General features: G+C 33.5%; 1 protein-coding gene and 1 pseudogene across 1 annotated transcript in view; one reads left to right on the top strand and one right to left on the bottom strand.

Annotated features, from left to right (window-relative positions):
* Positions 1–24,812, bottom strand: part of LRP1B (LDL receptor related protein 1B) — a 1,793,989-nt gene that overhangs the window by 138,349 nt on the left and 1,630,828 nt on the right. Inside the window, exon 67 of the mRNA XM_033112843.1 lies at positions 2,278–2,394. Coding sequence (XP_032968734.1) covers positions 2,278–2,394 — 117 coding nt within the window. The remainder of the gene's footprint in view (positions 1–2,277; positions 2,395–24,812) is intronic.
* LOC117026233 (heterogeneous nuclear ribonucleoprotein A1-like) lies at positions 12,643–13,242 on the top strand (annotated as a pseudogene).

The raw sequence follows: 24,812 nt of genomic DNA, 5'->3' as shown, positions 1-24,812 counted from the left end.
ATAGACTCAACTTTTGTCTATGTTTTAATTTTAAGAAACAATTTTAACTATTTGCATCCGTCTCACACACAATGATATTCTCATTCAGGTGAAGGAGGAATAGGTAACAGCAATTAAATTTAAGGAGCATCCATATGAAGCCTAATTTTCTACATAAAGATTGTGAATATCTTTGTGAATAGACTGCATTTGAACACCGCTCTCCACAACCCTTGGTTTCCAGAACTGCTGGCATTTTCAGTATTTAAACCTTCTCATTTCTTCTGGCCTATTCAAGATGGTATCTTCAAACAGCACTTTTTATCTAGGTCTCTTGATTCTCTTACATATTCTTACATGGTTCACATATTCCCAACTCTGATATTTGTTCTGTGTACGCTTTCTTTCCTTCCATGTCATTACTCTAATGTGCTTTGTTCTTGTGCACTGTCACCTTTCCTCTGCAAATTCATTAATATTAATTATCTTAGGCCACAAGCTTAAAGTGAATAGGACCTAAAAAGAGCCACACATAATTGAGCACTTTATACAGAAATGCTTGATATTACATCTACTTTGCTTGCTTTTTCTTAAGGGCTCTAGGTTTTATCACAAAATTCCCACGGTGACAAGTGAGAGGTAGTGTTTCTTCTCCTGGCTTTCTTGCATCAAAGGCTGACTTTCAGGAGAGGTTAGCAAAATGATACTCAGCCACTTAGGAAGCCTCAGCAGGCTCAGAAGCAGGCTATCCTGTCCCTTCATTTTCTCCTTCTTTTCTTATTATAGTAACCTAACTTCTCACACAATTTCAATTGCCACTTGAATCAAGGGTTTTCCAAGATATAAGCCTGCAATGTTGCCCTCCTATCTAACCTCCCTTGCTCTCAATATGCTTCAGTGATAGGACATTTCCTCTTAGGTATCTTATTGATAATTAACACTAAATGTATCTAAAATTAACCTAGGTAGTTATCTATATACTTAAGCTCTGACATAGAAATGAATTAAATAGAAAGTATACACAAAATTCTTTATTTTTCGTATTTACTCTTTTTTTCTATTACCCTCACCCCATTAGGTTTTTGTTTCACTAGACAGAATCTGAATACTTGCTATTTAACATTTTTAAAATTACTGATGAAAGGAATCTAGAACACTCTAATGACTGTGTGATGTTCTTTCCTTTTTTAAATAGTGTGACCAGTTGGAAGATATCTATGTGAAAAGAAGAGTAACAGAGGAATAATAAAGATTTCTATATTCAGAGTTTTTCAAAATCATAATGATCCAGATATTTCATATTTAATATATCTGATTTTCAAACACTAGTCTAAGTTTTGAAAGTTATTCAAAACATTAGTTGATATTTTGCAAAATGAATATCCAACTGATTTAACATGGCAGTGACTGTACTATATGTATGCTTTTATATACTGTATCATCATGCTTTAATGTAAGAATTTCTATTCCATCTCCTGTGTCTTGTGAAATGAATGTTCGTAGTCCAATCAATAAAAATAGACATCACTATTACCAACAAATCCTTTTTGGAAATAGTAAAATATATATATTTAATAAATATAATTTGATTATCTTACTTTAAACATAATTATATTGCTTTCTTTGTTTAAAAAGCAGTATAAGAAAGTGACGGTAAGAAATATATTCAGAAATTAGTGCTAGAATATAGAGATACTGTCACCATTTTACATACTCTCATACTTTTTAGAAAATAAATTTGTTGGATAATTATTTTAAAAATTTATGACATAAAAATGCAGTAGGCAGATAACGATAATAGTGTTATTCTATTTTCACAGAAAAGCATCCTGCATAAATATGGTGTTCACCACTCCGGAGAGAATAAATGATATTTCACTGAAAGAAACTCATGGGTGAATTTGTAGTGTAAAAGAATTTGAGACTGAAATGAAATGTATACCATGCGTTAAAGAATGATATGTTTTGTACTGTCTCCACATCATTCAGCTCTTTGTATGAGCTTGCATCAAGGACTTCCTTTACTGCATACTAATAGGTTGCATTAAACCTCATGATACTTTCATACCAATTCTGATAACTGTAAGAAAATAACTCCCGGGATGAGCATTTCAATAATTCTACCATTTGAGATTCAGGTCAATTTAGTCTGAATATTCTTGTCCAAATGTGAATGTATGTATAAAAATGTGAGCTGCAGGACAGATAGGTTCATATTCATACCTTAACTGAACTGAAAATTGCTATCCTGCCTGTTGAATAGGCTCTCAGCTCTTAATGTTCTCAAGAGTTACTTACTACAGTTTTCTTCATCTGAATTATCACTGCAGTCATTTTGGCTATCACACCGCCAGTGATCTGGAATACAGTTGTTGTTTTTACACTGGAATTCATGAGGTCCACAAGTTTTTTTATCTGTAATAGAAAGAACCAGAGTTTGCACCATTGAGTTCCATGAAAACATCCCTCTTAATATCCTCATTGCCATGCCAAATCCAGGGCATAAAACATTTCCTGATACATTAATTAAATTACTGACTGAGAAGCATTCCTAGAAAAACTGAAGCCAAATATTGAATACATTTTACCTTTCTGTCTTGTTTTATGTTGTTATTGGTCATACTTTCATCACAAGCTGATTACAAAGTAAGTGATTGGACCACCCATACAAAGTCGACACAAATCAATTAATGAAACAAAACAAAACAAAACAAAACAAAAAAACAATAAAATTACCCAAAACTACCCTTCTCTTTAAGACACTCCCTCCCTAAGCCACATTCTATTTCTGCTATAAGACAGTAAAAACACATGGTTACTACTCAAACTCTGAGATTGTAATCTTTTCTTCCTCCTTAAGAAGCTCTATCTATAGTCAGATGCTCTAAATTCATAAAGTATAATAGTACATAATGTGTACAGACTTTGACAATTAATAAAGTATCATCTCTTGAACCTCTAAACAATATCATTGAATACCAGGAGAAGTATTAACTAGCTCTTCACTTTATAAATGACAAAAATAGAGATTCTCAGAAGCTTTGGAACTGGATGAATTTTCATTACCAGTAAGTGGCATAGCAAATATTAAAAAAAAAAAAAATGTATTTTTACTCCTGATTTAGTACTCTTTAGGACAAATCTGACTGTCCATATGAGCCAAAATCAGAAAGTATGCAATAAGAATTTATTTAAAATTTAGGGCATATATGTTTAAATTTCTTTGAGTAGTATCTAATTGTATATAGTCTAAAGCAGTGTTTCTTAAACTTTAATGTGCATACTTATAAATTATTTGGGAATTTTGCTAAAATGGAGATTGTAATCGAGTAGATCTGGACTTTTAACAGCTCTAGTGATAACATTGTCTTTGGTCTATGAAATGCATTGAGTAGCAAGAGTGTAAAGCATCAAGATGGTATAAATTTAATAACATAAAAAACAAAAGTATACATGTAAATATACAATTTAGGACACATTTATTTCCCTTTCATATTTCCCTTAGATTGACTCCTTATTCTCAGCCATATTAGAGATTAACAATGAAGTATTTAACAATTCAGACTAGTAAAATAAATTAATTAAAGGAGAAAATAATTTCTTTGGTGGTAGTTGCTATACTTTACTTAAAAATGCATCTTACAAAATTCAGTTGAAATAGGATTATAAAAGCAAGAGTGGTTTAGGTACAATTATAAAAATTAAATAATGACTATCTATTGAGATCCCAGCCCACCTCTTAGCTAAGCATTTTCATAAACATGATCATAGTCAATCTTTATAATATCCCTAAGAAGTATCATTACATGCATTTAAATAAATGAGAAACATAAGTTTCAAAGAGTTTATTTCTCCAATGTTACAAAGGTATTAAATGGCAATGGGGAAATTTATATGCAGATCCCAATCCAGAAACATTTTATATTTCCGTAGAAATTCTGATGATAGACTTGAAATGCATTCTTTCTACTAAATAGGTAGGTAGATGGACGGATGGATAGATAGACAGACAGACAGACAGACAGACAGAGGATAGATGCCCCAATTTCCCTCTACTCCCCTTCCTTCTTTCCTTCCGCCCTACCTGCCTGCCTGCTGATTACCCAGAATCTAACGTGTGTCAATATGTTGAGTGCTGTTTTGTAATATACCCTTTTTGCCTGTGTTACACCTAACTTTAGATTTTAAAATTGGCTTGAAATCTGCAGTAGTTCTAATATAGCATCGTGTCCATCTCAGACACTCAAGAAATGTGTTAGAATGGTTGGAATTTAAATAATGATTAGTAAAAATATGGGGTTTGGTAGTAAACTATTTAGATGGTTATTTCATTTTAGCAATTAAAACAAACTCCTCTGAAATTATTACTCTCTATACAACATTAGTTTTATGTATTCCTTGTATTGCTTTTAAATATTGTTTTAACATTTTAGAATTTAAAAATGTAAGAAAAATCAGACTGGATTAGTAAAATAGATCATGGGACCTAGTATCACAACACTGGCCCCAAGCAATTCTCCATGACTACAAAAGGTTAACAATTGGTACTGAGTATCAATACAATCAGTTTGAATTTTTTCCCCCTGAATCCTATTCATATTTTTTCTATGTTTAAACATTTATATTTTGTGTTTGAAAGAAATCTGCACTTATCTCTTAACAAGAACAGGTTACAGTGCATTCCTAAAATGTCCATTTGGGGCATTCAGAAACCATAACATGAAAAGATAAATTGTGTTATGTAAGGTTATTCAGATTTTATGTTTCCATATTTTTAATTTTTGGATCCATAACATTACATATTAAAATTACAAATACAAACTATACAAACTATATAGACTTTTCTGTATTTAAAATGTGCCTTGAGGAGATATAAATAATTAAATATACACATATATAGTATTTTAATAGGAAAAATGAGCAGGGTATAAAACAGTAGTTTTCAAATTGGCTACACATTGAGAGTAGCCAGTTAGCTCAGTTGATTAGAGGGTAGTGCTAATAACACCAAGGTTGCTGGTTCCATCCCCACATGGGCCACTGTAAGCTGCACCTTCCGTTAAAAAAAAAAAAAAAAAAAAAAGTGGCTACATATTAAAATCACGTGGGGAACTTAAAAAAAAAAAAATCCCTTCCCCAGTCCATATCCCACATTAATAAAATCTGACTCTGGGGTAAAGCTCAGACATCCGTAACTTTATTAAAGCTAGCCTGGTGATTCCAATGAACAGCCAAGTTTGAAAATTATTGGTCCAAAAAATGAATTGCAGAACAGAACTTATGTAATTCTACACTATAATACTCTAGAGTAATTAATATAAAATGCTCATAATATGTAGAGTTTTCTATTAATTCATATTGTTAAATAGCATTGGAAAATGTGTTATTTCTTTTTCTGTCATTATAAATATGGACAAAGTAAATATAGTAGAGTCATGCACCAAGTAATGGTGGGGATGTGTTCTGAGAATCATTGTTAGGAAATTTTGTTATTGTGCAAACATCCTAGAGTGCACTTACACAAACCTCGGTGGTACAGCTACTACATACCTAGACTGTATGATATGGCAGGTAGTTCCTATGCTGCAGAATGTACAGCCTGTTACTATACAAAACTACACAAGGTGAAAACAAGCCCAACGGAAAGTGATGCAATTAAGAGATGTGGTAAACAAGAGTTGTACAAGGCGGCTGCCAGGCATAATATGGTATACTGCTTTACAGCAAAATTAGTTTTTTTTAATAAGTAGAAAGAATGCACTCTAAAATAATGATAAAAAGTATAATATAATAAATACATAAACCAGTGATACAGTTGTTTATTATCATTATCAAGTATTATATACCATACATAATTGTATGTGCTAACATTTATATGACTGGCAACACAGTACTTTATTTACTCCAGCATCATCACAGACATGTGAGTAATGTGCTGCACTGTGGTATTTTGATACCTATGATGTAGTAGGAGCTAGGAATTTTTCAGCTCCATTATAATCTATATAATTACCATAGTATATGTGGTCTGTCCTTGACCAAACGTCAGTATGTGGCACATGACTGCACTTGAAAACCAGTTTTCCTTGTTTATTGTTTTGACATGAACTGAAGATACTATACACTTTTGATTGTGTAAAGGTGGAGTGTATAACTGTACTGGCTGTATACTGTAATTGGTGCTTGTATATGTATGTATGGGATATTTCTGAAAAGAGATAAAAGAATCTGGTGACAGTAATGCTTTTGGAGCAAGAACTGGGGAACTGAACTGCAAGAAAGAGGTAGAAGAGAGATTTAAGATTCTCTGGACAGATACCTAACAATGGAATTGCTGGGTCATAAGGTAGTTCCACCTCCAAAACACTAATTTGAAAAAAATGTATGCACCCCTATGTTTATTGCAGTGCTATGCACAGGACCCAAGACACGTAAACAACCAAAATGCCCTTTGGTAGATGACTGGATTAAGAAACTGTGGTACATTTATACAATGGAGTATTGCTCAGCCATAAAGAAGAATGAAATCTTACCATTTGCAATGATATGGATGGACCTAGAGAACATTAGGCTAAGTGAAGTAAGTTAGACAGAGAAAGACAAATACCATATGATCTCACTTATATGTGGAATCTAAAGAATAGAATAAATAAACAGGCTAAGAGATATAGAGAAAAAACTGAGGGTTGCTAGATTGGAAGGTGTGGGGATGAGGGAGAAGAGGAGGGGATTAGAAAGCACAATTGGTAACCACAAAATTGCCACGGGATACGAAAGGCAGTTTGGGGAGTACAATCAGTAACGTTGTAAAGATTTTGTAGGGTATCTGATGGACACTTGTCTTATTGAGGAGACCACTGCGTGGACAGTGTAGGTGTCTGACTGCTGCGGTGTGCCCCTGAAGCTGAAGCTGAATAGTGATGGGTGTTGACTGTGGTTTTATATTTATATAAAATTTTTATATTTATATTATATATTTATATATATATAAATTACATATATATATATATATATATATATATATATATATATATATATATCTTGTCATGAGATGTGGAGTGCAGGGCAGGGAATGGGGTCAGTGGAACTGTGGAGGCTATGTGCGATGTCGGAGGGGTGGCAGATTGGGGGAGGAGGGTTGTCACTTTGTGAGGGGTGTAAATGTCTAACTATTACATTGTTTTGTACACCTGAAACTAATAATAGAAAAAGAAAAAATAATCTCTTTATACCAAAAGGAATCCAAAGGAATATACAAACTGGAAATAATAAGTGAATTTCAGAAGGCCATGGGTTCACTATCATCATACATATTTAATTGTATTTCTGTGTATTAGCAATAACCAAAAATGAAACTTAAAAAAAAAAAAAACACAAAACTTACACAATGGTATCAATAAAATGGAAAATAACCAGGAATTAAACTAGTGAAATCTGCATAAGATCTTCTTACTGAAAATTATAAAACATCGATGGGAGAAATTAATAATGCCCAAGAAAATGAAGTGATATATTCTGTTCATAGATTAGAAAACTCAGCATTGTTAACATTTTCTCTAAATTAAAATATGGAATTAATGCAAATCCTATCAAAATTCCAGCAAGTTATTTCTGAAGAAATAAGTTATTCTATTATAGAATTATACTGAAATAAGGATCTAGAATAATTGACCAATACTGAAAAAGAACAAAGTTGGAGAATTTACAATACCTGATTTCAATAGTTACAATAATGCTACACTAATCACAAGAGTGTAGTATTAAACAAATACTTATATTAATGTTTATATTAGTGTTTATATTAATGTTTATATTATATTAATGTTTGCTCCAAAAGACGCATTAGAGCAGATAGTCCGGCTAGGTCTTATTTTCGGGGAAACATGGTAGTTTAATGGGGAAAGGAAAAGGCTTTTTAAGCAAATATTGCTGAAGCAAGTGGCTATCATATGAAAAACATAAATCTTAATCCATCATACTCTATAGACAAAAATTAATCTGAGATGATCATAAACATAATATAAAGCTTCTAGATTATGAAAAAATCCATAATCTTGGAGTAGGCCAACACAAAAAGTATATAAAAATAAAAGAAAAAATGGACTTCAACAAAATTAAAAAGTTTTATGCTTTTGAAAAATATCATTAGAAAATGAACAGGCAATCGACATTTAAAGAAAATATTTGCACTATACATAGGTATCTGGGGCCAAACATGGAAACAACCAAAATGTCCTTCGATAGATGAATGGATAAAGAAGTTGTGGTATATATACACAATGGAATACTATTCGGTGGTAAGAAAAGATGAAATAGGACCATTTGTGACAACATGGATGGATCTTGAGACTATAATGCTAAGCGAAATAAGTAAGACAGAAAAAGCAGAGAACCATATGATTTCACTTATATGTGGTATATGAACCAAAAACAACAAAAGAACAAGACAAACAAATGAGAAACAAAAACTCATACACACAGACAATAGTTTGGTCGTTACCAGAGGGTAAGGGGGGAGGGAGATGGTAGATGAGAGTAAAGGGGATCAAATATATTGTGATGGAAGGAGAACTGATGCTGGCTGATGAACACACAAGGGGATTTATAGATGATGTAATATAGAATTGTACACCTGAAATCTATGTAACTTTACTAACAATTGTCACCCCGATAAACTTTAATTAAAAAAAAAGAAAGTACTCAGATCCAGAATATATAAAATTTCCTACATCCTTTACACATTAGGAAGCAAATACTTGAAAAGATAATTCACAAAAGAAGACATTTGAGTGGCAAATAAAGGTTCTCAAAATCAGTAATCATCAAGGTAATACATTTCAAACCACAATGAGATACCATTACATACCTACTAGAATTGCTCAAATCAAGAAGGCCACCCTAAATTTTCATGAGAATATAAAGAACATGATACTTTTTATTCTGGTTCTTATAAAGATAGATATATATGTACCCTATGGCACAGCAGTTTTACACCTAAGTTTTTATTCAAGAAAAATGAAAACACATGTTCAAAAACTAAATTTTTACAAGAATGGCTATAGAACCTTTATTCATAATAACCAATTTATAACATAATCTGCATTGGAATATATTCATAGAGTTGAAAACTACTCACTATAAAAAATAATGAATTGTTAACAAACAACTTGGAAATATCTTAAAACTTTATGCAAATGAAAAATTCACAAGCAAAAGAGTATACACTATATGAACCTAGGCATATGCCATCTAAATATAAGTAAAAATAATCTATGGTGATAGAAAAGAGTTAGTGGTTGTGAAAGGGAGTGTGAGAGACTAAAAGGTGGGTGAAGGAATTTTCTGGGGGATGGAAATATTCTGTATCTTGTTTTGGGTGTTTGTTACATACTGTATAAATTGTCAAAACTCATCAAACTGAACCTTTAAGATACAGATATCATGTTTCAATTGTAATTAAAAATGACTTTACAATTAGAATTGCTAGTGGTTTGGAAAATCCAAATAATTATATCATGATAAAGTATTATTCATTTAGTCCAGGGGTGTCCAAACTTTTTTCAACGTTTTTCACCAAAGGCCATATGCGGTAAAATACACAAACAGCCGGGCCACTCACTCGAGGTGAAGTACATATTGCCTCACCTGGTTTATTTAAGTAAACTCAATATATTTTAGGAATTTGCTGCGAGCCAATAAAAAATGGATTGCGGGACGCAGTTGGCCTGTGGGCTGCAGTTTGGACACCCTTGATTTAGTCTCTGAATGTGCATGTATTTTCAGAACAGAAGGGTAGTATGAATGAGAATTCATTGTTGAAAACTAACCTTAGTTGGGCCTCAAAATTTAATTGCTCCAATATAACTATAAGTGATAGCATGTATATATAGAGAGAGATAGATATAAATAGATAGACAGACAGATAGATGTTACATATGAGTATTTATCTATATAGATGTCTATATAGATAGATATCTCTCTATATATCCAGATATTTCTTTATTTGACATTTGAAGCTATCATCTATTCATTTTGTCTTAGACATCTGTAGTCTCAGTTTCCTCACGTGAAATTATCTGTCCTCTATTGCAGGGGTGATGATTAAGTAGTGATGAGTATTGGAGTCCGCAAGACATCAAATGCATTTATCTCATACCCTATTATCTTATGTGTTTCTGACACAAAGGTAGAGTTGGACTTGCTTCCTCTAAAACATATACTTTTGAAAGTTGAAGGTGGTACAATATATGTGATTCAAAATATAGCATATAATTGATAGTGTTGCCTAAAATTGCATATTCTTTGGAGGTGCCAGAGGTTTTATTTTAATCTATGAATTAATGATAACTTTAGGCTTTCTATAGCACTTTTTTTTTCTCCTGAGAACATCCTAAATCAATCTATACTGCTAATATGTTTCTAGTAATGTTTAAGAGTTAAACTATGTTATATGTAAGTCTTTCATGCATAACACATTTTTTTCTTTTTTTTTTCTTGTTTTTTTTTTGGTTAGCTCTGTGGCATAGGTCAAAATCAACATATGATATTATTGGGAAAATGCTCAATTCTTCAATTAATATGTGAAATGAGTCCTACAGTGCATGTTTATATATTATATATATTATATATATACCCATATATATATGTTTTTGAACACGGAATATTCTAAAAATAATATTTTAGTGAATCAACAGCTATCTCACCAAATTGAAATTACGTACTGTTTCACTATTTAATGTTTTGGTTATTGCTTTAGAAAATGAAATACCACTTGTAAATTTGCTATATATTTTATTCTACTACTGATCAGAAGAAAATGGCATTTGTATGTCCTCTTTGGAGAAATGTCTCTTCAGGTCGTCTACACATTTTTCAATTGGATTGTTTTTTTGTTGTTGAGTTGCATGAGTTCCTTGTATACTTTGGATATTATCCCCTTATTGGAGGCACTTTTTGCAAAACTCTTCTCCCATTCAGTTGGTTGCCTCTTTATTTTGTCGATGGTTTCTTTAACTCTGCAGAAGCTTTTAAGTTTCATATAGTCCCATTCGTTTATTTTAGCTTTTACTTCCATTGCCTTTGGAGTCAAATTCATAAAATGCTCTTTGAACCCAAGGTCCATATGTTTAGTACCTATGTTTTCTTCTATGCAAATATACATATGAAAAAATGCTCAATATCACTAATCATCAGAGAAATGCAAATAAAAACCACAATGAGATATCACTTCACCCCATGGTAGTCTTGTTGGCTACCATGAGATACCAAGACACCCATGGTAGTCTTGTTGGCTATCATCAACAAGACAAATAGTAGCAAGTGTTGGAGAGGCTGTGGAGAAAAAGGAACCCTCGTACACTGTTGGTGGGAATGCAGACTGGTGCAGCCGCTATGGAAGGCAGTGTGGAGGTTCCTTAAAAAATTACGAATAGAATTACCATATGACCCAGCAATCCCTCTCCTGGGTATCTACCCAAAAAATCGTAAAACATTTACACATAAAGACACGTGTGATCCAATGTTCATTGCAGCTTTATTTACGGTGGCCAAGACATGGAAACAACCATAATGTCCTTCGATAGATGAATGGGTAAAGAAGTTCTGGTATATATATATATATATATATATATATATATATATATATATATATATATATATACACACACACACAATGGAATACTATTCGGCGGTAAGAAAAGATGAAATAGGACCATTTGTGACAACATGGATAGATCTTGAGAGTATAATGCTAAGCAAAATAAATCAGACAGAAAAAGCAGAGAACCATATGATTTCACTGATATGTGGTATGTAAACCAAAAACAATGAAAGAACAAGACAAACAAATGAGAAACAAAAACTCATAGACACAGACAATAGTTTAGTGGTTACCAGAGGGTAAGGGGGGAGAGGGGTGGGAGATGAGGGTAAGGGGGATCAAATATATGGTGATGGAAGGAGAACTGACTCTGGGCGGTGAACACACAATGGGATTTGTATATGATGTAATACAGAATTATACACCTGCAATCTACGTAATTTTACTAACAATTGTCACCCCAATAAATTTAAAAAAAAAAAAAAGAAGAAAATGGCTTGGGAAGTTTACATCTTGAGGTTACAGAACTAGTTCCCTATCAGTCTGAAAACATAATGCCTAAAATCACTTTGGAGCAAAGTTAGGAAGCAGACTTTAGCTGGGCTTTCTGCCTGTGTATGCCACTAAGTAAGCATTGTTCAAGTCTGTCTCCCCTGCCGTTGTCCTCATGTCTAAGTCAGAGTGTCCCAAAGAGCCAAACAGTTGCAGAAGTTCTTCGCTGGAGTTTTAAGTCTTGAAACAACTGATGAGAATCTAAGGAACCCTCCTGGGAATGTTCACAGACTGTGTGGTGATGAGAGACCAGAACACCAAGCAGTTCGGACGCCCTGGGTTTGTCACCTATGTCACCATGGAGGAGGTGGGTGCAGCCATGAAGGCAAGGCCACACAAGGTGGATGAAGAGTTGTGGAACCAGAGGGCTGTCTCAAGAGAAGATTCTCAAACACCTGGTACCCACTTATTAGTGAACAAGATTTTTGTCGGTGGTATTAAAGAAGGCACTGAAGCACATCACGTAAGAGATGATTTTGAACAGTGTGGGAAAATTGAAGTGGTTTGAAATCATGACTGACTGAGGCAATGGGAAGAAGAGTGGCTTTGCTTTTGTAACCTGTGGTAACCATGGCTCCGTAGACAAGACTGTCATTCAGAACATGTTGTGAATGGCCGCAACTGGTAAGTAAGGAGAGCCCTGTCTAAGCAAGAGATGGCTAGTGCTTCATCTAGCCAAAGAGGTCAAAGTGGTTCTGGGAACTTTGGTGGGGGTCGAGGAGTTGGTTTTGGTGGGAATGAGAACTTTGGTCATGGAGGAAACTTCAGTGGTTGAGGTGACTTTGGTGGCAGTCGTGCTGGTGGAGGATATGATGGCAGTGGGGAGGGCTATAATGGATTTGGTAATAATGGAAGCACTTTTGGAAGTGGTTGAAGCCACAACGATTTTGGCAATTACAACAATCAATCTTCAAATTTTGGACCCATGAAAGGAGGACAGTTTGGAGGCAGAAGCTCTGGCCTCTATGGTGGTGGAGGCCAATACATTGCCAAACCACGAAACCCAGTTGGCTATGGTGGTTCAGCAGCAGCAGCAGCTATGACAGTGGCAGAAGGTTTTGATTACTGCCAGGAAACAAAGCTTAACAGGAGAGGAGAGCCAGAGAAGTGACAGAGAAACTACAGGTTACAGATTTGTGAACTCAGCCAAGCACAGTGGTGGCAAAGTCCTAGTTGGTATGTATTTTAGATAATGCTCATGTGTATAAGTAAAAAGTTGAGAACTATACTTGTATATATTACAAGACATTTCTATTTTCCATTTCAGGAAACATGATAGTTACAGTTGGGTAAAGATAATTTTTGTTACAAAAAAAAAGTAAATATAGTCCTCGAAACACTGAGGCCAAAATAATTATGAGAACAATGAAGCTGAGCTTGCATTATGGTGGCTCTTTCTTCCTTGTGTTCCAGTTTATAACATCATGGAGTCAGAAGTTCTGGGTTAGAACTGGAATTAAAATTGGAGTACCTTCTTTTGTAGAAAACTTTGTCTTCTTTTGGGGGCAGGAACCCTCTATTAACTATCAATCCATAAACCTCTTTATGTAGAAGTAATTTTTTTTTTCTTTTTTCAGTCAATCATATTCAATTCTGATCTCTCGCTCTAAATTCCCCTCAATGTCTCTGATGTCTCCATTAGCATCATAAGTAAATAGATACCTACATATGCTGATTTGCAAATTCTCTAAAGCTCCTTGACTGGTTATGAATTCTTCAACAGTGATGTTAAAAGGGTACGTATTCTATTCCTTATTTTCTATAGCAGGTAGGATTTGTTGGATCATTATTGGATTTTTTTTTTTTTTTTTTTTTTGGTTGTTATCTTTTGAAGCTACTAAGCTACTATCTCCACATCTGGTGAAACTTTTACTCTTGGATCGTTATCTCTTCTGTTATATGGAAGGACCACATGATGAGGGGTTGGGAGGGGCTCTTCTCCTACACAAATGGTCCATGATAGTCTGTTATTCTTGCTAAAACAAAGATTTTACAGCTTAAACTTGATAAATGATTATTCATGTTTAACGTGATAAAATCTGGGTTCCTGAGGACATTGCCAACCACAATACGATCCCCATAATGCAGCTAGGCAATGTCCTCAGGAATCCAGATATTTATCATTCCGCTCCACCATCCTAAGTAATGGCTTCCACTGTTCTTAGTCACCTCATGGTACAGGACGACAGCTAGCAACTGAGCCATCACCTTTCAGGCCGGAAGGAGAAAGAGCAGAAAGGCAAAAGAAGAAGCTCCTTTCTTGGAGAAAACACCCTTTAAAGTCATGGAAGTTCCCACATAACACTTCTGCTTACATTTGAATGGTGATGACACCAATCTACAAGGGAAGCTGGGAAATGTGATGACTTATTCTGGATAGCAATGTGTCAACATAAGTTTTAAGGTTCAGTTTCTAAAGAGGAAGTAAAAACGGTTATAAGCATAGGCAATTTATGAGTCTCTGTCAATAACCTAACAGGACCAATTCAAGTCATTTGAGATGATTTCTATGACAGTATTTCTTTCCTTTTGAGATTCTGAGTAATAGAACCTCAAATTGCCATAAGTCATTTTTAAAGCCATGTAGAAAGCATCCATATCAGAAGCCATCACTAAGGTAAGGAAGAGCTTAGAAATGGAAAACAAGGATATGGGGCTCTTAAGACTCTATGTGAATACTTGGATCCAATCTGAGTCTGAAGTCAACTCCATCCACTCTCTAGAATCAAGGCAGACAATTTATTTTACCACTAGTTTGTGATGAATTTCTTTATTTGCAGTTGAGTCCAAACTAATGCAAACACCACTTTATTTTTATTGTTTAAAGCTATTATTGAATTCTAATATTAATGTTCTTATCTTTATGTGCTCATTCACACAAGCCCTAGGCTCTTCCATTGGTTTATAATTACCTGGGAAATGCAACTTTTTTTTCACAAGAAGCCTCAGAATCAGTCTCTATTGAAAAGTGACTTGCAAACCCAGGCTTCCATGAAGATGGGAGATGGCACGAACACCTTTCTTGGATCATATTTTCTACATGACATATGCTATTATAGCTTCTAGTGATATTGATTATCTGGAAAACTGCAGGTTGCCTTGTATTGTGAAGTGTTTGGTGGATCTGAAAATTGAATTCACGTTACGTCTCATCAATCAGGGCGGTATTCCTCCATGAGCACTTACATGTACAACCTATTCTTCTAGGGGAAATGGGAAGAATATTTGGAAGCAGCAGCAGTTGAGAATAGCAATGCCAGCTGCCGCTTGTCCCAATGGGATCCTGCTACTTCTGTTTTGCCTTTGAATTTTATTATTATTTTTTTAACTTTTACATTATTTTACCAGGTAGAGAAGAGAAAGGCTTATAAAGTAAAACAAATTACCAAAGGCATATTTTCTTTATAAAGAGGTGAATCTATAATAAGCTGTATCTCTAGAAACCCCAATAATGACATTTTAAAAATTGCATGTCAATGCAATGTAATTTTCAGTGGAAATTTTTTGAACTTGTATTATGCAGTTTTAGAAAGTGTCATATTACATCCTGTAATGCCATTTATCTGACTTGACATGGATTTGTGATTTTGTTTTCTTACTTAGAAATTTTTATTGTAACTTTTGGTTGTGAAGTAGGGGGGGTAGTTATTATCTCGTCTTTCGCCAACACACTGTATGTCATCTGCCAAACTCCTGCTATTCCATTCATCATTCTCTTTTCAACAGTCTGCAGTCTTTTTATTTTCTAGTTTTATTGAAAAATAATTGACATATATCATGGTATAAATTGACTCTGATAACAACTTTTCTATATATCACACAGCAGTGCTAGCTATCATCATTATGCTGTACATGACATCGCTAGTACTTACTAATCTCATGCCTAAAAGTTTGTAACTTTTGACCACCTTCCTCCAATTCTCCTTTCCCCCACCTTCTGCCTCTGGTAACCACAAGTCTGATCTCTGGTTCTATAAGTTTGAGTGGTTTTGTTTGCTTGTTTTTTGTTTTTGTTTGTTTGTTTGTTTAAGATTCTATATATAACTGAGATGATAACAGTATTTGTCTTTGATTGATTTAACTTACTGTAATGCCTTCAGGTTCATCCACATTGTCACAAAAGGATTTCCTCATTTTTATGGCTGAAAAATACAGCATATCCTCAAATAACATGTCCTGTTCAATGCCACTTTATTACAATGTTGATGAGATACCCTAGGAAGTTCACTCATGTTTATACCCATTAGCCTATGGTAAAATTGGTTCCATTACATGTTGTTTTGCCACAGTTCCTATAACCTATTGATGACATTAAGGACATAACTATTATATTGAATTGTGTATATATACCACAACATTTTTATCCATTCATCCATCAGTGGACACTTAGGTTGTTTCCATGTCTTGGCTGTTGTAAATAGCCAAGCTTCCAGGAACATGGGAGTGCAGGTATCTTTTCTAGTTAATGTTTTTGTTTCCTTTAAATATATTCTCAGACATGGAATTATGGGATCATATGGCAATTCGATTTTTAATTTTGTGAGGATCCTGCATAGTGTTTATTATACTGGCTGCATCAATTTACATTTCCACCAATAGTGTACAAGGGTTCTCTTTTTTACACATCCACACTAGCATTTGTCTGCTCTTATGTTTTTGATGAGGACCATTCTAACAGGCATGAGGTGATACTCACTGTGATTTAATTTGCATTCCCCTAAAGACTACTGATGTGGATCACAGCCTGTAATCTTGACAGACAGTCAGTGATTGCTGTTTGTGAACCACAGATGATAAGAATCCAAATTGCCATAATAAAAGGTTTAGGTGAGTCATTCTTCAGAGTCATTATTAAGGTCAATAAAAGGTATAGGTGAGTCATTCTTCAGAGTCATTCTTAAGCCCTGGTTACAGATTCTGGTAATCATGTTCTAGAAATTGCATTTATGTTCTCTCAAGCAGCTTAGAGAAGAACAAATAAGCCTCTTTCTGCATTTTTTTCCAAATATTAATTCTGTTTTATTTTAAAAGGAAAATAAAAGCTATCTGAGGCAATTAAAAAGTCAGTCTACTAAAACATACAGTTGATTATACAGTTGAACATACAGTTGATTATATTCTCTACTTGGTCAGACCCTGTTGATGAGAGTTACTAGCCAATTGTTCAATTAACTTTATAATTTGCGTGGGCAACATCATCTCTCATTTGGTGTGAGGCAGTGAGGTATAGTAGAAAGAATCTGAGAATTAAAGTCAGAATTTGATTTCAATCCTAATTCTGGCTCCTCTTCATGTAAAACCCAGAGTAATTATCTTCTTTGTGCCTCAGTTTCCTGAAGATTAAAAATTGATGTGAATGGCATATAGCACAGAACTGAACACTGGCTTAATAAATATCAACTAGTGAATAGTAACAGTGATAATTATTAAGTAACTAATTGCTTATATAGTAACAATAGAAAGGAAATTAGTAGATAAAAATAAATAAAATTTTAAAAATAATAAATAAAAATTAAGAAGATGTAGACTATAATACCAATTTTATCATCAACAAGCTATGTGAAATTATGAGGGAGAAAAGTGATTTAAGACTGTTATGCTTTAGGAACTTTGTGTTTATTATCTTGTTGTTTTAAGTGAATAAATGATTTTACTACAATCTTCTGAGGCATTCTATTCATTTTACATGCAAAGACCAAATACTGGTATTTTGTTCAAGGTCACACATAAGTATTAGAGCCATAGAAGAACATCTAAATGCTGGTGGGAATCACATTCCCCATCTAAAATTTTGAAAGGTTACAAGATCCCTAGGGTCTTTTAAACCAAAATGTGCTTTAATTTTATTATATGCATAATTTTTAATTATAAGATCTATGAAACGTTTTTTAGCTTAATTATTAGTGTAATTCTTGGAAAATAGCATTTTAAAAATTTATGTAAGTAACATATACTCTTCATGGAAATTTAAGACAATGTAATATATACAAACAGAAAAAAATAGCTCATAGTCATGTAACACAGAGATAAACTTATTTATATTTTTCTGACTATGAAAATAATTAAATAAAATTTTGTACATTGCCCCTTTCACTAAAAATTATAAGGAAATTATTTTCATAAGCCATTAAAAATCCATATATATCTCTGTCTATCTCTCTCTCTCTCTCTCTCTCTCTCTCTCTCTCTCTCTCTCTCTATATATATATATATATATATATATATATATATATAACAATAAATAAATAAACAAAATAATAAATAGAAAGGTCCTAAAGCATAACAGTCTTAAATAAATCACTCTTCTCCCTCATAAGTTCACATAGCTTGTTGATAATAAAATTGGTATTATAATCTACACCTTCTTAATTTTTATTTATTATTTTTAAATTTTATTTATTTTATCAACTATTTATTTCCTTTCTATTGTTATTTATTTAATCACATCTATCTATATCTATATCTATATCTGTATCTAGCTATCTATAATTTGTATGGCTGTATAACAGTTATCTTGTGGATATATCTTAGTTTATCAAAATAGTCCTCTAGAGTTTGTTATTTCAGATTTTAATTTTTTTCCGATCTGAATATAGAAGAATTAATATTTGCAACAAAAATGCTTTTTTCTACAGTTAAGTATGTGGATATCTTTTTCAAAAGAGCCTTCCTTAATGATAGTCATCACATTTTTATATTAACTTGGTAAAAGAGACAGAGTCTGAAAGAGAGATTCTCAAATGAATCAGTTTTTATATATGGTTATATTACATTATATTTGTCACTGTATATTAAACTATGTCTATTTGAAAGTTTGGAGGAGTAGGTTCCAAAACTGAAAAAAAAGTTCTTCCACATTATTCTTATTTTTTCACTGCTAGACTTATTTCTCTGAAGAAAAATAATTTGAACTGTATAGATTGTAATAAGTGGAGTATCTTTGTGGTGCAATTATGTGAGAGGGGAATTAGGAGCAGAATCAGATTTTTTTAAAGAAGAATCTCTGTTTTTCAGCAATTGCTCTAAATCATTCATCTACCCAATGTGCTTTGGAAAGTACATTATGAATTCAGTTAAGAATATCAAAGTTAAAAATGTGTTAATAAATTGAATAGCAAGCCATTCAAATACTTATCCTTTTTTTTGTACTTTAGCACTTCTGTTTCGTGGGTTTTATTTCATCTAAAATTTAGTATCTTAATCCTTTAAAAAGTGAAAGCATACGTACGTACACACACACACACACACACACACACACACAGGGTACTGAAAAACGTATACACATTTTAAGAGGAAAAAACTATTAAAATTACACTAATGGTAACCACTTTGAGCACTTCTTGCAATTGCAGAAATCAAATGTGACTTTTATTCATCTTTTGTTATTGGTATATGTTGATTATTACAATTTTAATACAGTTTTTTCCTTTCCTAAAATGTGGATAATTTTTGGCACCCTCTGTATGTATGTGTGTATATATATGCATATATATACACACAAACAAATATGTATATATTTATTCATATCTATGTGTATATATATGCATATGTGTATATACAGAGGGTGCCAAAAAATGTGTGCACACTTTAAGAAAGGAAAACTGTATTAAATTGTAATACTTTTTGTTATTGGGTACCAATAACAAAGAAAAATACAAGTCACATCTGACTTCTGCAGTTAAAAGAGGTGTTCAAAGTGGTCACCGTTAGCTTCCAGACACTTCTGCTTATGGTGAACTACTGCTTGAGCAACGCTGACCAAAGTCTCTACTTGTATACATTTTTTTGGCACCCCTGTATGTATATATGGATATGTATACACATGTGTATATATGCATATATATATACACAAGTACACATCATTTCATCATTTATTCAACATACCCTTAGTTTTTGAGAATTCTGAAATGTTAAAACACATTTATTTTTTGTGATAAATTCATGGAGAATTGCACTAAAATAAGAATATTTTTAATTTTCTAGTATTGACAGTATTTCTTTAGTATTGCTAGTATTGAGTGCACCACTAAATACTAAAAATACGTGATTTTTTCTCTTATAGCTCTTCTACACTGAATCATTTTAAATTATATTAAAAAACATGTTAAACTTTTAATTATCTTTCTTGTTTCCCCCATCATAGCTGAAAATATTTAGTATGCATCCAGAATGCAGTTTTATTTTCTCCTCCATACCCCAAATACCTTAGAGAATACATAGCTTATATTGTTTACAATGCTTAGAAGAAATATTGCTTCCTGTCTGCGGAGCAGAGAGTTTGAAGGAAAAGCATGTTTTAGCAACACCATTGCTAAAGTGGCCAATTTCACTTTCTGCTAACCTAAATTCTTTATTGTCAACTCATTTTTTATTTTTATATGCAAAATCACTTCAACAGAGCAGATTATAGAAAGTCAGCCTATAATAACATAGGCTCTATTTTTAAGGATCAAAATGACAGGCTATAAAGTAATTATTGAAAGAGGTTAACAAAAGGAACGAAACAATTGTACTAGATGACGGTAATGGATACTTGGGAGTCTAATACTCGGATACATGGTAGAATGGCCTCTCTCCCCTTATACACTTGGAGTCTTCAAGATTTCCTTTTTTCAATGTTTTTCTTTAAAATAAATTTAAAGCATACTTATATCAGACATCAGCTGAATACAAAGATTTGATTGGAAAGTTATAGTGGGGGCCAAAGTAGAACAATGAATGCATTGGGCTGTTCAGAGTTCTCCTGAAATATAAGGATGTCCTAGATTCTTGAAATCTCAAGTGATGAAGTCTTATTTTGGTATATGGATTTGAAGCGTATGATGCCAGTGCCATATGTACTTTCATTAGTATCTACCATACCTGCTCATCCTTAGCCAATGACGTCTAACTACAAGCAGCTATGACTCTCTGCTTTGCCCCACTCTAGAAGTGCTTTTCAGGGCATCATGGCCCACCCTTCCCAGGAGGAGCCCTAAACTAATCATTGAGAGGAGTTGGTGAATAAATATCTCAGCTCTATCCTTTGTTCTGCACTATCCCACAGTGTTCCTGATAGAATGGATACCTTTCCTGCACTAATCTGCATAATAATGTACCCTCTGTTCTTCCTTTCCTCCTGTGATTAAATTCCCCACCACTCTGTCAGTGGTTTCTGGATTCATCTCCCCAATAAACCACTTGTACTCATATCCTTGTGAGTGCTGGTTCTAATTCTGGGACAACCCAATTTAAGGAAGGATTTATGCAATCATTTATTCAACAAACATGCATTATGGCTATCACACACTACGCACTGCCCTGAGCTTATAGGGTTTACACTGTTGAACAAAATAGACATGAATCTCTACCCTCATTGAGTTTATATGTTAATGGCCAAGTGGGAATTTGGAAGACTAGCAATAATAATAATAATAGTAATAATAATAATAATAACAACAACAACAACAACAATAATAGTAATTTACTGGAGGGTAAGGAGTGCTACAATGAGAAATAAAGAAGAGAAGGGGATAAAGAACGTATGTGGAGGGGTAATTTCAAATACTATTGTCCGAAAATGCTATATTAAAAGAGTGAGGTTGAAGATTGACAAAGAGAAAAGGACTGGGTCATATCTTGGAGAATGGGCATCCCAGGAAGAAGCACGAGATAAGAGGAATAAGCATGCCTAGAGTGCCTAAGGAACAGCAAGGAGATGAGGGTGGCTGAAGTACAGGAAGCACGTCAACTTCTGTAGGAGTCACAGAGGTCAGGAAGACGGCCTGTTGCTGGGGAGGGGCACTGACACCCCATGCCTGGTAAAGCTTTGCGCAGAACTTCTCTTGCTATGTCTCCACCTCAGAGGAGGGCATATATTTGTGGCCTCTTCCTTTTCTGACAGTATGAATTTCAGGAACTTATTTAGGTTTATGCCAAAATACAGATGGAGATTTGAAGGATTACTAAATGATTATAGCAATACAGAAACCCAGATCTTGGAACTACCATGCTGGATTATTTGGCTTGTATATTCTGGATAACTGCCTTGTTTTCAGATTTGATGTTTGTACTTACAAAGCTAGCAGGGTGGCATACATTGATAAAGTATACAATAGGTTGCAACAAGCCAAATTCATCTTTGAAAGAATATTGAGACTGTTATACAAAATGAAATGCATCTAGTGACAAGATTTATTGACTAGAGATCAATAATTTGATGTACTGACTAGAAGTAACAAATACATGTATCATTTCAATTGGAATTGTATTTTAGTTTTACAACATTGGCTTTTTTTATTATTATTTCATTGTAGTCAACACAGTAAAGCTTGGTTCTCTGAATAGATTCCTAAATAAATACTGTCATGAACAAGCAGTCTTTTAGAATCGGTATTAGTATTTTCAGATTTCAGGTTGAATTTTTTTATTTTAGCTTGAAAACAATAATAGCTAATATTTACCGAGTGTGTGTTTTGTTTTGTTTTTTTTCCTGTGGTAGGTCCACGCCTAAGCCTGATTTATGTAATCCTCCTAGTAACTCAATAACAGAAGTATATTGAACAGTTGAGAATTCTAAAGCACAGGTTACAGTAAATTACTTGTTCCAAAGCCTGCAGCTCTTAAACTGTGGAATCAGGACTTGAATCTGTATCATCTAATTCCAATATATTCACTATAAACCATTCTGAGACTGTAACACAAATAATTCCCCCAAACAAAGTTCTTCAGTGCTTCTTTCTTTTGCCATCTAACACTAACTAAGATCTTGGTTCTATGGACTCTAAGAGCTCACCAACATTGTTATGTGTCAGAAGTTGTGACAAAGGTTAAATCAAGAAACAGTTACCTTTACCTTAAAACCCTGAAGCTGGAACAGGTCCACAAAAAAAAGGGGAAATAATGATACTCATGTAGTGAGTATAATTTACACTCAGAGATTAATGCAGACAACGTCGCAAAGCCTTCAGTGACAACTTTTGTTGTTCCTAAACTTTTCTTAAACTCTCGTACTTTACATATCAAGGGAAACAAGTTAACCCATTTATATAGCAAGTTAGGCTCTCTCTCTCTCTCTCTCTCTCTCTCTCTCTCTCTCTCTCTCTCTCTCTTTCTCTCTCTCACTCAAAATACAGAAGATGCCCCTTACTTGACTTACAGTTCAACTAGGTGCTACAATATCAATAAATGATCACATTAGCCTTTATCTTATCATTTCCTCATTGGCTGCCGAGTCAGCAAGGTATTGATTTTTTTTTAAGATTCTGCTCATAGTACATGATTGCTTGCTTGGCGGTACTCCCAAACGGCTTTAAAAACCTTAATAGTGCACTTCCCTGTTAGATGTCTTTATTTGCCTTTTAATAGGCTTGCTTGCCTCCTATAATAATGCTACATCTGCGGTAGAACCATATTTATCAGAGAGACAGCATGCTATGAAAGAAATGCACAAAAACAATGCTTGAGCTGAATTTAATATGAGAATTAAAATAAAGGTGCTAATAAAATTCATTTTAGTACAACTATTAAAACATGTAGAATGCAAGGTATCTCAAAGGATGATATAAATTATCATTAAATCTGCATTAATTTATTCACTCAAATATGCCTTCCAGTTCTAAATATGTCACTATAAACAATGAAGAAACAGAACTGTCCCTCCCATTATTGTCCATTGGGTCTAAGAAAGAAAATAATTGGCACTTTAAAACATATATCCCATGATATATAGGATATTTCAGCAAATAAATCAAATTGATATCCACAGTGGAAGTTGGTTGCTAGTGTTGTTACAGGACCAGGTTGAACCTTCTGACTGAGAATAGCTACTGAACAGAAGGGGAGGTGATGGAGCTCACTGAACAGGTGTCAGGTTTATCTCAATTTATTCATCTATACACCATCTTCACCGATATGCTATTTTCCAGTATTGTCTCTACCATATTTGTTTAATATTTTTCCTCAAATTGCTTAAACCTTTAAAATTTAGTTTTATCAAGAACTACAACATTCTTGATATTATGATCTGATACGCTGCTTTACATACATTAAATACATAGTTAAAATACATAATAATTCTGTGCACTATGTAAAATCATCTCTTGTTTAATGTTAAATGCTTGCTATACATCAGGAATCATTATGTTAAGATAGTTTCTTCCAGATATTTCAAGAGTAAAACACACATTCAATCACACACTCACATATACACCTGAATTAGAGACATCCTACTAATAGTAATTGTGGTTTTATTTAATTATTCTATACTTAATACTTAAGGCACAACTCTGGATTCACAGGGACTGCATAATAATATTAGGTATTCCAGGTCCATGGCCTAAAACTTTTCTTCCAGTGCACTGACATGTTTCTCTGTATAAGAAATTTAAGAAAACAAAAATAAGCTAAAGAGCTCAAATATGGATCCTTTGCAATGAATGTGTATATTTCTCAAAGCTCACAAATAATATGCTGAATATAAGACTTACAAATTGGTCTAGATTGCCTTAACAGAAAATCTGGAAGTAAAAATAATAATAATGAAAAAAAAGAGTGCCAAAGAGAAATAGAAAACCAAGTGTTGTTGAGGACAATGGGTGAGACAACAAAATGAATCATACTTACTGTGATACTTCAATATAACACTGTGGGCATTTTGTATCTTGAAACCAAAATTTCATTATGTCTTTGAATAGATGATAAA

Source organism: Rhinolophus ferrumequinum, chromosome 8, assembly GCF_004115265.2.
Source record: "Rhinolophus ferrumequinum isolate MPI-CBG mRhiFer1 chromosome 8, mRhiFer1_v1.p, whole genome shotgun sequence".
Classification (NCBI taxonomy): domain Eukaryota; kingdom Metazoa; phylum Chordata; class Mammalia; order Chiroptera; family Rhinolophidae; genus Rhinolophus; species Rhinolophus ferrumequinum.
This window is presented reverse-complemented; position numbering and strand designations above follow the sequence as displayed.